This window comes from Thamnophis elegans, chromosome 10 (assembly GCF_009769535.1).
Source record: "Thamnophis elegans isolate rThaEle1 chromosome 10, rThaEle1.pri, whole genome shotgun sequence".
NCBI lineage: Eukaryota > Metazoa > Chordata > Lepidosauria > Squamata > Colubridae > Thamnophis > Thamnophis elegans.
In genome coordinates, this window is record NC_045550.1 from 46,146,436 (window position 1) to 46,161,217 (window position 14,782).

Here is a 14,782-nt window from a genome sequence, read left to right on the forward strand (position 1 = left end):
ATCAGATAGTGGTCAAAATCTTGATAGCCTATTATTTACCTAGTATTATTCAATACTAGATAAATTAACACTTGTATAGGCAATGTATAACGCTAAGAAATATTTTATTATTTATTTTATTTTGATGTTTTGTTGCACCTTTATTGTTTTTAAAGGTGTGATGAAGATACTTCGTACTTGTTCGTCTTCCTATTTTCCCCACAAGTCTATGAGATGGGCTGGGTTGAGAGGGAGTGAATGATCCAAAGTTTCCCAGTTGGCTTTCATGCCTAAGGCAGGACTAGAACTTAGTCTCCTCATTTCTAGGCCAGCATCTTAACCACTACACCAATATGGCTCTTTTCACTGTTTCTCAATATATATTAGCACGTCTCTGCACAAACAAGTAAATAAAACAAGCAAACCAATCTACTAGCCAATAAGAAACTCACCTCTTCTTCAAGAGCAATATATCTTATTAATGCTGCTATCAAATCAAGATCAATTTTATCATCATCTATCATTCCCAGTGCATCAATTGTAGTTTCTGAGTATCTAGAAATCATGCAAAGAATAAAGAATCAATATAGCTAATACAAAATTGCTATGCTTAAGGTTATGCTGCTTCTCACTGTATGAAAAAAAAAACAGAACTAGTTATAATGGGTCTTAAGGCCAGGATAACAGTTCTAAAAAGGAATTACATTAAATAAACTATTTGTTTTCAAGCAATGAAAACTTTTTTTGCTTTTCCCTACACAGCTACTTACATCTTCTGTAAATTAATCAGTAAATTAATTTGTAAATAAATAAATACTGCTTCAATACATTTAGCAAAAATTCAAAAAATACTGCTACTTGTATATAGGTGAAACTCGAAAAATTAGAATATTGTGCAAAAGTTCATTTCAGTAATGCAACTTAAAAGGTGAAACTAATACATGAGATAAGACTCATTATATGCAAAGCAAGATAGTTCAAGTGGTGATTTGTCATAATTGTGATGATTATGGTGTACAGGTCATGAAAACCCCAAATCCATCATCCTCTTTTCTGATAAGAGCAACTTTTGCCAAAAGCACCAAAAATTGGTTCAATGACCGTAGGATTACTGTGCTTGCTTGGCCTCTCCATTCTTCCTCCATATTCTGGGTCCTTGGTTTCCAAATGAGATGTAAAATTTGCTCTCATCAGAAAAGAGGACTTTGGACCACTGAGCAACAGGACTTTGGACTACTGTCCTTCATTAAAACCAGGGTCAACGCAGCCGTTTACCAGGAGATTTTGAAGCACTTCATGCTTCCTTCTGCAGACGCTATTTATGGGGATGCTGAGTTCATTTTCCAGCTGCCCACCCTGCCAAAAGCACCAAAACCTGGTTCAATGACTGTTGGTGCTTGATTGGCCAGCAAACTCGCCTGACCTGAACCCCATAGAGAATCTATGGGGCATTGCCAAGAGAAAGATGAGAGATATGAGACCGAACAATGCAGAAGAGCTGAAAGCCGCTAGTGAAGCATCCTGGTTTTCCATAACACCTCAGCAGTGCCACAGGCTGATAGCTTCAATGCCACACCGCATTGAGGCAGTAATTGCTGCAAAAGGGGCCCAAACCAAGTACTGAGTACATATGCATGCTTATACTTTTCAGAGGTCCAATATTGTTCTATATACAATCCTTGTTTTATTGATTGCATGTAATATTCTAATTTTCTGAGATGGTGGATATGGGGTTTTCATGAGCTGTACGCCATAATCATCACAATTATGACAAATCACCGCTTGAACTATCTTGCTTTGCATGTAATGAGTCTTATCTCATATATTAGTTTCACCTTTTAAGTTGCATTACTGAAATAAATGAACTTTTGCACAATATTCTAATTTTTCGAGGTTCACCTGTACTTCTGTTTCACAATCTCACTTATTTACCATGAAGTCAACTAACAGTTAATCAATAGCTTGCTTCCTTATAAAAAGTTAAAAGAGTTATTAGATAAAAGAAATTTGAAAGTCGCTTTAAAAATGGAGAAGAAATATACATACCGTGTTTTTAATTGCTTTACATAATCTGGCCATTGTTCATGATAAATTTCTTCTTTTTCTTCCTTTTCTGGTCTGCTTATATGTCCCTGCATAAATCTCTTTTTCCAATGTGGCCTGCGATCTGTATTTTCTGGCATGTACCTTCAAACAGCACAATGTTAGGATTACAAACTTGTAGCAAGATTATATTTGCTTGCAAAATGAATTTTCTTTTTTTTTACTACACAAGTAATCCACGCTTAATGTAATTGGGAATGGAATTTCCATCGGTAAGCAATGTGGTTGTAAAGCACTATATCATGTGACCATATCACTTAGCGATTGACCGTATCACTCAACAGCAATCCCAACAATCACTGTTGCCATAGTTATGTAAAAATTATGGGTTCTTGGGCAAGGGCCTCACGTGACTGTGACTTGCAACTTCCTGCCAGCTTCCCACAAGCAAAGGCAATGCAGAAGCTGGCTAGAAGGTGAAAATCCTGGGCAGGTGAATACTAGAAGGTGAGGTAGGGGAGTGCTGGGGCACCATGCAATTGTATCCAGATTGGGGATGCTATCGGGTATTGCAAGTATGAGAGCCCTGGAATTTTCTCTCTGTAAGAGAAAAAAGTGGGAGCAACTTGCAACCTTCCATGCCCAATTCCCCTTGATCTCGCTTATAGGAAGCTGGCAAAAAGGATACAAACTGCAATTGTGTGCTCATGGGATGCTGCAAACTTTCCATGACTCAGTTGCTGAGCACCCAGATTGTGATCACATGATTGTGAGGGCGATGCAATGGCTGGAACTTCAAGGTCAGTCATTCAGCATTATCACAACTTTGAACGTTTGTTGAACTAGTGAAGATTAACCACTAAACTTCAAATTTATTCTGAAAGGTTTCAGTACAGGATCAAGTGTGGCAATATGAAGAAGAGATTAGAGGGAAACCTTATCTATAAATTGAAATCTATTCGCTGCTCAATTTAGATTAAAATTAATTCTGAAAAGGGGAAAAAAGGAGTTTTTGACGAACCGTAATTTCTCAATTACATCTTCCAAAAGGTATTCCTTGACAGGATAAGCCAAGCCAGGAATATGGATCATAGGACAACCGTCTTACGAAAAGAAGAGAAAAAATATTACAACAGTAGCATTTTTAACAAGGCTGCTATGTGAATGAAACAGAGGCATAAAATACTGTTCAAAAGAACATGAAGCATATAAAAAATAAAAGAACCTCTCAAAAAAACTTTGCACTGATCTAGTTTCTTAAAAGAAAGTAAGCATTCTTTTACATATGCATAAGAGTACTATAAGGGACATAAAACTATACAAACAAAAAAAACCAACTGCAAACCTATCTATGCATTAGAAGGTAAAAGAGTAAGCCTGTAACATCTTGGGAATGTGCAGAATGTCAGTATTCATACAAAGATGCTGTTTGGATGAGTTAGCAGCCCATCTATGGGATATACTTGCATACGTTCAAGAAAGGTTGCTACAACAAGCAGCAAACCTTGGCAGAAACCCAGCAAAAACTTCAGCATGTTTCTAAATTATCTACACATGAAATACCGGAAATAGATATTGTGCTGTGGTCTTCAAAGTGTCAAAGAAATGGATTAAAAAGGGAACCTGCACATCCCAAATCCCACTTTCTAAGAAATTCATTTAATTTCATTTAAATTAAATTCATTTAATTTAAAATATGTAAACATACATGTAAATATGATGTTACGCTTGGAACACCTATTTTGCACTTTGAAACTATGAAATCACCCCAAGCTAGAAGAACTCCCTTTTTTACCCAAAGAAAAAATGCTATAAAATATTAAAATTAAATTCAAATATGTCTAATTTTTGTCCTGACCTCAGTTTAGATTTTGCAATATTTGACAAATTTATATGCACCTTGGTTTGATTAAAAACGTGTGCCATGCCACACAACATTTATTACCTATTTTGATTTAGCTATTCTGATTCAGAAGTATTCAATGCTAGTTTCATGCTAGTGTAGGCTTGTTTTATTTTTAGATATTAACTAGCAAGTTAAAACTAATTACATTTTACATATTAAAATGTTGAGTATGCCGTATACCAAAATAATCTGAAAACTTCTCAGCATTCAGTGTAGCACTCATCAGAATTATTTTCAAATCTAGTCGTACATTCAGGAGGTCTTTAATTATTGCCATTAAAACATCTGATTGAAGATTTCTCTCATGGACTTCATCAAGGATTACATGACTTACACTGGACAATTGTCTGCAACAAAAAATACAATGGAAATAGACAGAGAGATTTTCAAAACCAGGAAAAGCAATTAAAAAGTAAGTAAATGGAAATGACTAGCCATGGCAAGTACAATAGTTATCAGCAACAAACGTGCCATTAAATAAAATCCTTGAAAAGTTCATTTACTGGTTCTTTTGATTAAAAAAATACATACTTGTCTGACTGGAGCCATTGCAGGACAATTCCTGTTGTGCAGTATAAAATTGAACCTTGTCTCCTTGGCAACCGGCTGAAAGAAATCCATTAAGAATACTTCAGTTTCCCTTTTTGCATTTGAAAAAAAAAATAGAGGAATAGGACACACAGAGTTTTAAAAGCAATAATGAATCAATATGACTTTAGCAACAGCTCTATACACTTATTAAGATTCAAATGGAGTGGCTGTGTAAAATAAAGATGAAAACTATAATTCTATCAACACATTTCCTCAGACAAAATCTCAATTGAAATCAATAGAGTGGATCAAAACTTGCATTCAATCATATTCCACTGCCATTAGAAACAATCTATAAGCTGCTTGAATAGCATACAAAAAGATTTTAGTGGTGCTGAAAAAATGTCAGAAAAATGCATCCGTTGGAGTCTAGTTCTACTAAAGAATGGAAGGAACTCTTCACAGAAATGAATATCTGGAATCAGTTCTGCACACATTGTATTACATTAACTATACTAAAAATCCCTTTGGGTGATTTGCAAAGCACCGGTGGTGGACAAGAGAACTGCCATAATATGGAGGCAAAATACAAATAGTTTTAACTCTCATAAAATCATAAGAACATGATATGGTGGTGCAAACTTTCAAAAGATTTTTGAGATAGATATCCAAAATATATGGAGATTTTAAAACAAAATACACTATATTGCCAAAGGTATTCGCTCAACCATCCAAATAATCAGAATCAGGTGTGCCAATCACTTCCCTGGCCACAGGTGTATAAAATCAAGTACCTAGGCATGCAGACTGTTTTTATAAACATTTGTGAAAGAATGGGTCGCTCTCAGGAGCTCAGTGAATTCCAGCATGGAACTGTGATAGGATGCTACCTGTGCAACAAATCTGGTCGTGAAATTTCCTCGCTCCTAAATATTCCACAGTCAACTGTCAGCTGTATTATAAGAACGTGGAAGTGTTTGGGAACGACAGCAATTCAGCCACAAAGTGGTTGGCGACATAAACTCGTCCAACATCAGTGTGTGACCTCACAAATGCGCTTCTGGAAGAATGGTCAAAAATTCGCATGAACACACTCCTAAACCTTGTGGACAGCCTTCCCAGAAGAGTTGAAGCTGTTATAGCTGCAAAGGGTGGACTGACGTCATATTGAACCCTATGGATTAGGAATGGGAAGTCACTTACAGTAAGTTCATATGCGAGTAAAGGCAGGTGAGCAAATACTTTTGGCAATGTAGTGTATCAAAATCTTATAAAATTTGGTCATTTTATTAAATGTTATCCGTTTTTAAACATTACTATTATTCTTTAATTTGGGGGTTCTTCCCTGACTCATCTTTAGTCATGAGCATCATGAGCAGGGAGGGTGGACTAGAAGACCTCTAAGGTCCCTTCCAACTGTGTTATTCTGTTAGTTTGTTATTTGGAACAAAACAATACCCTAAGTCCTACTGTTTAAATAGTAGTTGTTCAGCTTTTTAAAAAATTTCATTGGAACTGAAGCATGACTTTGGTAAATTATAGCTTATTAAAATAACTGAATAATATAGTGGCGGGATGGCGAACCTATGGCTGGAAGACGAAAAACAACCCTACGAGCAAACTGGAAGTTACTTGCGGTTTGCTCGTAGGACTGTTTTTAGTCCTCCGGAGCCTTCAGAGAAGCCTCCTGAAGGACCCTGAGGGTCCAGAGGAGTAAAAACAGCCCTACAGACAAACCAGAAGTGATTTCCGGTTTGCCATAGGGCCTTTTTTTTTGCACTCTGAAGGCTTCAGAGAAGCTCCTGAAGCATCCAGAGGGCCTGGGGGGGCGGGAGAGACTGTTTTTGCCCTCCCCAGGCTCCTATAAAGCCTCTGGAGCCTGGGGAGGGCGAAAAAGGCATTCAAAAAATGGGGGAATCGCTGGTCCTGCGCGCTGGGGGTCACGCATTGTATTATGGGTGTGGCTCATCCGTGTGCGACCCCCCTGCACCCCCCCTTTTGGCACGCGAGGCAAAAAAAAGTTTGCCATCACTGATATAGTGTAAGAATAAAAGATAAAGAGAAGCCACTTCCAATGTAATCACATAAACACTGTACTGAGTACTATAATACAGATAAGTCTCATTTAGCAACTGCAGTTACAACGCTGATGAAAAAGTAACTTTATGTCTAATCATTGCAAATAACTTCTCAAGTCTGTAAAAGAAACAAAAGCTGAACTAAGATCATAAGCAGTTTTAGTTTCACTTAAGAACCGATTTACTAAACAATTGAGTTTTTAGTCCAAACTGTGGTTGCTAAACAAAGACCACCTGCATTGTGTTTTTGCTATGAAGTACTTTAATTTCAACACACAAAGAAAGCACAGTACAAATGAAGCAACATTCAAGGGAACAGCAACAAACACACATTTTGATCAGAGTAGCACAAGTCATTCAATTAATGTTCGATCCAGAAGTCATCATTTGTTTAATTTACTCTAATTTATGTTGTGTTTTACTTAGTTAGCGGTATCAAAAGTCAGTCTTATGATGGTCCTGAAGACCAGGCATTGTATAATCGTGCTGGCAATCCTCCAAATTCTTTTAAACACTGGTAAATATAGCATCCCAACATCTTACCCACTTCAACATGGCAGATAATAATTAGATAACAGCAATTAATTGGTAGATAATCCACTTTATCTTCATTCCCAATGCTTTCCTGTTTTACCCTCACTAAGCAAAATTAAGAGTTTTGCCATCAGTTTGCTTCAGAAGCCAATAATAACTAAATCATCCCCTTTGTTCTTTCCTTGAACTTTTTTGGGTGTTTCTAGAACAAACATATATTTAAAGCATTTGTAAAGGCAGCACATTAAAGCCTAACTTAGACCTCAGTATGTGTGTCAGTATTCATAAGCCACCAGAAAGTGAGGTCCTATGCATTTCCTTCATTCTGAAATAAGATCATCTTACTTCCCCTTCTTCATAAATCCATTATGATTTCTCCATTACTATTTTCTGAACTGTTATCTTTCTTTATGTCAATGAGTCTATGTGATATCTCTTTTCAGTGCTTAGAATAACAGTGTAATTATAAAGGTGTCTCTACATATATGCAAAAATGTGACTAACCAATTATTTATTTTTCTATCAATATCTGTCACAGTAAAAATACTGCTTGGCTATAAAACAATTATTGTTAAGCTGCAACTCCAACACATCAGTGGAGTCTTCAAAAGTTGTGCAATCATGTACCCAATTTTAAAGGCCAGTCAAGCTATAGAGCTTCATTTTTGTTCAAGTTAACAACTGAAATGCATAAGCCATTCTTGGCTATAAAATCAAACAAAATTTGATCTGGCCACTCAAATGTTAAGTATACTTCCAAACTGACTGGAAAATGTTCAAGAGAATCTGCATTCTGTGAAATGTCAGGCTGTAAACAGAAATCACGTACCTTTCAAGGCGAATTTGATAGCCAGTGCTTTTTCCATTACCACAGCTTTCGGCCCTTTCTGCTGCAACTCTTTCTGCTACCTTAATTTTTTAAAAAGAAATACTTATTAAAATATATGTTTTCTTAAAACATAGCTACTACTTTTAATTACAGAATGGAGTTAAATATCACTTACAGAAATAGCACTGATTCTCCTAGGCTGAGTGCACACAATCCTGCAAGAAGATCCTTTTCCTCTTTCAATATAATCATCCAAAATGAACTGGGTTACCTGTGTTGTCTTTCCACAACCAGTCTCACCACTTATTACAGTTACCCGACTATTATTTATAAGGTTGACGAGCTCCTGTTTTGAAAAGAATAAAAGTGGTTGCTTTGTGTGTGTAAATGCACCACTTGCATATCCATGCACCAATTCATCGATGAAGCAAATAAAATTCACACTACACACGATCTAGTTAGTGTTTGGTTTCAATTTTGTCTAAACTGCTCTTCTAAATAAAAGATAAGATATAAATTAAATTAATTAACAAAGAAACATTATTCATTTAAAAATATATGCAACATAGCCAGAAACAATTATACCAGCTGCAGCCCCTTTGGGAAAAGAAAAAAACAGACACGTTGGCAATTCATTAAAAAGCAGTCTGGATTTGCAGAAACCAAATGCTTATCGTTTGGTGCATTTCCAGCAAAGAAAACAACTGCACTAGATCTGAAATGTCTGCATTTATTCTTAAGTCTTTGATCAGAAAAATGGATTAATACATGGAACTAAATAGAAACAAAAACAGCTTCCTTGTACTATGGCTCGCACAAGTCTTACATGTTAAAAGGGGTCATTTTTTTGCTAAAAAAGTTCTCTCTTTTAAGATTGTTAAAATAGATTTGCAATAAATAAATGTTAGCATTAACACAACAATGGTTTTTAAGTACTTTATAATCAGCAATTTAATTTCTTGAGTTTTTAGCCAACTGCATTAACTAAAAGTAGTGTTTTAATATTAGGTTCATAACCATTTCAGCAGGAAGACTAGATGACAATTTTTTAAAAATGGTAATTAAATTTGATGTTATAGTGCAGGGGTGTCAAACTCAAGGCTCTTGGGCTGCATCCGGCCCACAGGATGCTTTGATCTGGCTTGCAGGGCTGACTTGGAAATAGCAAAGGACCAGCAGCAGATGGCCCTCCCAAGCTCTGTTTTTGCTGGCAGAGGGCTTCAGGAGGCCATCACAGCTGAAAATGGAGCTCGGAACTCCGTTTTCGCTGGCAGAACCCTCGGCCAGCACAACATGAGTGACGTTGAACTGGCTACGCCCAACCCAGTGCTCCCCGGTCAACTACCCCCTGATGCGAGCCGCAATGAAATTGATAATACACCCATTATATTATCAAGCTTCAACTCCTTCAGAGAAATGACCCTTTGCACTACTTTTTAATATGTTGATATTTCTCTCATGCTAATTAGCATTCCTTTTGTTCATATTAGACCTCTTTATCCAAACCCTGTTAAAGATGCAACAAAATTATTTCAATAAACATTCCATACCTTCCTCATACTGTGGGAAGGCAATTTCTCACGAAATCTCTGCAAATTAAACATGAAACTTGGTTACTTCATAATAATTCATTTTTCTTAAAAGTTCAATAGTAAGACATACACTATATTGCCAAAAGTATTCGCTCACCCATTCAAATAATCAGAATCAGGTGTTCCAATCACTTCCATGGCCACAGGTGTATAAAATCAAGTACCTAGGCATGCAGACTGTTTTTACAAACATTTGTGAAAGAATGGGTCGCTCTCAGGAGCTCAGTGAATTCCAGCATGGAACTGTGATAGGATGCTACCTGTGCAACAAATCTGGTCGTGAAATTTCCTCGCTCCTAAATATTCCACAGTCAACTGTCAGCTGTATTATAAGAACGTGGAAGTGTTTGGGAACGACAGCAATTCAGCCACAAAGTGGTAGGCGACATAAACTCGTCCAACATCAGTGTGTGACCTCACAAATGCACTTCTGGAAAACTGGTCAAAAATTCGCATGAACACACTCCTAAACCTTGTGGACAGCCTTCCCAGAAGAGTTGAAGTTGTTATAGCTGCAAAGGGTGGACTGACGTCATATTGAACCCTATGGATTAGGAATGGGATGTCACTTACAGTAAGTTCATATGCGAGTAAAGACAGGTGAGTGAATACTTTTGGCAATATAGTGTAAATTCCCTGATATTCCATATTCAATAGATTTCAGTTTTATCTTTACATTTAATATTTTTTATTATACATAAATTGAGAAAATTATTGAAACAAGACAAAGTATACCAAATATTTAGGAGACAGCATCTTTACTAAAAAGATATCTTAGTATACCTTTCTCTAAGTCATGTTGGTGACATCACTGGAGTGCTAGCCTCAGTGAAAATACCATGGACTGCAACAAGATCCTTCAAAGTAAGCTAAAGCTCTGAAAACTGCCTATTGCATATCAGCTACTCACTATCTAATTTAAGGAGAAAACGAATGCTTACCCTACTTAGTAGCAAGTTGAGATCCACATACTTTTACACATGAAGTTGTTAACTGAACAACACTGGTTTGAAACAAAAATGATACCCCCAAAGGTATGCAGAGGAGACATAATTGAACTTACATATCTCCTCTAATTAGTCTAATTAGGCATAATTCATAATCCTATAGATTTATCTCACTTGTTAGCCAAATACATGAGTTCCTTGAGCCTAGTAAGTTTTGTTCTTTTATTTTACAAAGACACCAAGAACATTTCCAGATACATTACAACTCTAACACTTATTGGATTCTATATTATTATGAAAATTATTAACTCCAAGTAGAGATTAATATATAAACTACTTTTTTCTCTCACTTCCATATCATCATTCCATTGCCAACAGGATTTCAGAAGTATGAAACTTCAATAGTTGAACATTCTTGACTGAAAGCAAAAATGCTATAATTTTATACATATCAAGTCATACATTAAGTGATTCTAGATTTTTGAGATTGATACCTCATGCTCTATTGAATTACAGCATCCTACCATTCAGAAAACCTCAGTACCTGCATCTCAATATATCTTGAATCAGACTTTTTCTTTCTCAATTCTTCTTTAAATTGTTCATCTAAGTCACTATCAGGCATATTTTCTTGTAAGAGATAATCTGAATCTTGAACCAGAAATGATTTTTGCACTGCTGGCCTTCTCTTTTCAGGAGCCTTCTCCACAACAGGATTTTCCACCACAGGCTTTGTTTTAGTAGGAATCTCCTTTGCACAGCTGGAAAAGAATAATTGTAAGTATTCTTACTGTAAAAAAGTGCATGTTATTGAAATGTACATTTAAACATAAAAGTCTGATCTATAACTATTTGCTTATCTACAATTAAGTAGATGCTATTAATTTCAATTAATCTTGCAGAATCAAATTTTATCTGTACTTTGTTTTCACCTGTATTAATCTGCATTCTCCCTCTGCCTACATCACTATCTCAAATAAGCTGCAGTCTAAAACTTTAATTATATGTGTAAGGTATAACATAATGTGCTTATCTCTCTGATCTCAGTGGGCTGTTGACTAGTTAATTCAGATACAAAAAAAATCTATTGTCAATGGATACAACATTCAGAGAAACTGTTGGGAATAGTATTTAGAATAAGACAGTAAAGGACATTATCATCATAGGCAATCAAACTTCAGCATGTTAGTTATACACAGGTCTAAAGTTATCACATAATTTAAAGTAATTCATTTTGAATTTAATATGTTCATTAATAAATACCAAAAGTTCACTTAATTTGTCTGTCTGATATTGCCAATACCAATGGACAATGACTCAAACCAAAAGGCTCTATTATATACTTCACAACAGCAAATAAACAAATGATTGTATATGTGCAGTCTTCGTTTAGTGACTGTCTTGCTTATCGATCATTTGCAATTATGACAGCAATGAAAAAGTAACTTTATAACCAATCGTCATTTACAACCTTCACAGGTCTGAAGAGCAAAGAAATGTTGAAGTTCATAAGCAGTTAGTTTTATTTAGCATTCGCTTTGCTTCAAAAACAGACTTCCCAGTATCAGTTGTGGTTGTTAAACAAGGACTACCTATATGTATACTACACTACATACACTTCATTCCACTCCATTTAGATTTAATGCAGAAGACAGGTAAGAAACAAAGGGTATAAATGACAAGATAGGAGGTTTGATCATACATCAGAGGGGGAAAACTCTAAAAGTGAGAACTATTGAATACTAGAACAGACTGTCTTAGGTGATGGTTCACTCTCCTTTCACTGGAGTTAATTAACTGGACCTAGATGGCCACAAGTTGGGGATAGTAGTAAATTGATACACGGAGAAGGGGATTGAATCAGATGATCTCAAAACTTACATTTTTTTTAATCTGCAGTCAGGACATGAAATCAGATCAAACTGTACTATTTGTTTTATCATTCTTAAGCTGTCCTTGCTTAGCTTCTAATTCCTACTGAAAAATAAAGTAATTTTGTCTAAAACAAAAAAGATTATTATTACCCTTCTTCATCAGACCACCAAGACATAGCTTCCTGCTCTTTTTCATTTTTGTTCTGGACAGTATTCAGCAGTTGTACAATCTGTTCTTCTCTGCGCTCATCCATATGCACAACAGCTCTCTATGTAAATAAAATGTATCTTATTAAACATTCAACATGCAGTATTTAATATTATTTTGGATTTAACTGTCTCACTGACCAATGTTATCCAAAGTGTCAATAGGTAGTGGTTAGAGGATGTCAGAGTTTGTGGCATAGGTAGTGAAAAGAAACAGAGCCATTCTTAGAAGTATCTTTGTTCCTCTATAAATCATTACATTATGTGCCCCCAAATTCAGATGGGCAATGACAATGCCAGGAAAAAAACCACAAGCTAAAATTGCATGATAATATCATTACATAACCACATCTGTTTTACAATGTTCAACTTGATACCCTGTACACAGAAGGACCTACTAAAATCAGAAAAGAATAAGAGTTGGAAAGGACCTTGGAGGTCTTCTAGTCCAACCCCTTGCTTAGGCAGGAAACCCTATAACACTTCAGACAAGTGTTGGAGCATTTACAACTTCCGGAGGCAAGTTGTTCCCCTGATTAATTGTCCTAACTGTTCTAAATTTCTCCTTAGTTCTAAGTTGCTTCTTTCATTGATTAGTTTCCACCCATTGCTTCTTGTCCTCTGCCCTCAGGTGCTTTGGAGAATAGTTTGGCTCCCTCTTCTTTCTGGAAGCCCCTGAGATATCGGAACACTGCTATTATGTCAGGAAATTTCTCCTTAGTTCAGCAGAGAATAATCCAGGAGAGAATTATCCAAATTATCAAAAGACCTTGGACAGGTTCAAAGGTAACAATAATTGAAGTTTGTTTTGCTTAGGAAAAATGACAAATAATGAATCAATCTCTCTCTCTCTCTCTCTCTGTGTGTGTGTGTGTGTGTGTGTGTACTATGTTAGTCTATGATTCTAATAACCTGATTTGAAGATGGAAAACAGGTAAGAGCTTTTTCTCTCTTACCTTTTCATAGAATACCTGAACCTCAAAGGCCAGAGATAAATTGAAGAGTCTCCCACGTTCAACACATACTTCACCGTCATTTCTATAGCAGCAACTCCCTAGCCCCCTCAGTCGAACTCATGGCCGTACTTTCAAGGCCCCGCAGTCTATCAAGGAAAACGGCCTTAATTGAGGCGAAGGGATACCCCGCATCGCCAACTGAGGGAGAACCGAGCTCTCCTTCTCTTCTTTTCCCATCACCCACCTGCTGTCTCTCGGCTTCTTTGCTTCTCTCGCCTTGTCTCCGTGCGTACCACAGGCCAATCTCGCGGCCCTTCAGGTGAGGAGGAGGTCGGCCCCGGCCGCCGCCGCCCCCTCCACCCCCGCTGGAAGAAGAAGAAGAGGACGACGGCTGTGAAGCGCGGGGCCCGCCCCTGCGGCCCCAAGCCCGGCGGTTCTCATAGCTCATTGTAAACCCGTCACCGAGGCGCAGTTCGTTAAGACTCTCTTGTCAGTCGGCGGACGCAATGACCTCCGGAAGCAAAACCGGTCACCGACTCAAGCCGGTCTGACACAAGATTATTAACTTCCGTTCGGAAAGCAAAGGCTGGCGCGCAGGCGCAAACGCCGCTCAATGGGCATTATAAAAGAACAGCGTTTCTGAATCTCCGGAACTTTAAGGATGTGTGGACTTCAGTTCCCAGAATTCCCTGGCCAGCGCGTCTTTAGTATTTAGAACGCGGCTGAATGATCCGCGATGTAGAGGCGTTGCTGCCCTCTAGCGGCGGTCGGGATTTGCTCGGCAAGGAGATGGGGGGGGAGTTGTTCACCAAATCGTACTTTTTATGCGCTTGAATCTTATTTATTTTTATTTATTTAGCTTGCCACTCATGTATAAGATAATAGGGATAAGAATAAACGTGAATAAGAACACGGGAAATGGGTACAAATAAATGGGGACAGTAGGACAAGGACGTTAGACATTTTCAACTTTCAATGCTTCAACTTATTTTCAGCTTATTTTCAACTTTCAGCGAAAGGTGTTATTGGTCCAGCCTCACCCAGAGTGGTATATTGTAGTTGCAATCGCAGCCTTTTTATTAAGTGGTAATATTCACCGGTTTAACAAGCGGCAGCATTTTGCCAACTTATTCGGGGCTGTGGGGTCGATGTGAGACTACCAGGAAATCGCAGCGAAATCGCAGCCTAGACGCGAATCGGAGAAGGGGAAAGCTTTGGTATGGCACCTCCACAGGGAAAGGGATGAAGGTTTATAGATATCATTTTGGGTCACCGGCTTTTTTTTTTTTTTTGAAAATGATTATAA

General features: G+C 37.2%; 1 protein-coding gene across 2 annotated transcripts in view; it reads right to left on the reverse strand.

Moving 5' to 3' along the window:
• Window positions 1-14,023, reverse strand: part of DHX36 (DEAH-box helicase 36) — a 30,333-nt gene extending 16,310 nt beyond the window's left edge. The window contains exons 1-11 of one of the 2 annotated variants that reach the window (XM_032225305.1): window positions 13,721-14,023; window positions 12,464-12,582; window positions 10,984-11,200; window positions 9,451-9,489; window positions 8,076-8,246; window positions 7,901-7,980; window positions 4,460-4,534; window positions 4,109-4,275; window positions 3,044-3,125; window positions 2,026-2,166; window positions 432-534 (exon numbers count right to left, since the gene is read on the reverse strand). In XM_032225305.1, coding sequence (XP_032081196.1) covers window positions 432-534; window positions 2,026-2,166; window positions 3,044-3,125; window positions 4,109-4,275; window positions 4,460-4,534; window positions 7,901-7,980; window positions 8,076-8,246; window positions 9,451-9,489; window positions 10,984-11,200; window positions 12,464-12,582; window positions 13,721-13,924 — 1,398 coding nt within the window. In that variant the 5' untranslated portion in view covers window positions 13,925-14,023. Of the gene's footprint in view, window positions 1-431; window positions 535-2,025; window positions 2,167-3,043; window positions 3,126-4,108; window positions 4,276-4,459; window positions 4,535-7,900; window positions 7,981-8,075; window positions 8,247-9,450; window positions 9,490-9,589; window positions 9,628-10,983; window positions 11,201-12,463; window positions 12,583-13,720 lie in introns of those variants that run through there. The other variant, XM_032225306.1, reaches the window with a different exon arrangement.
• Window positions 14,024-14,782: the final 759 nt, after the last annotated feature.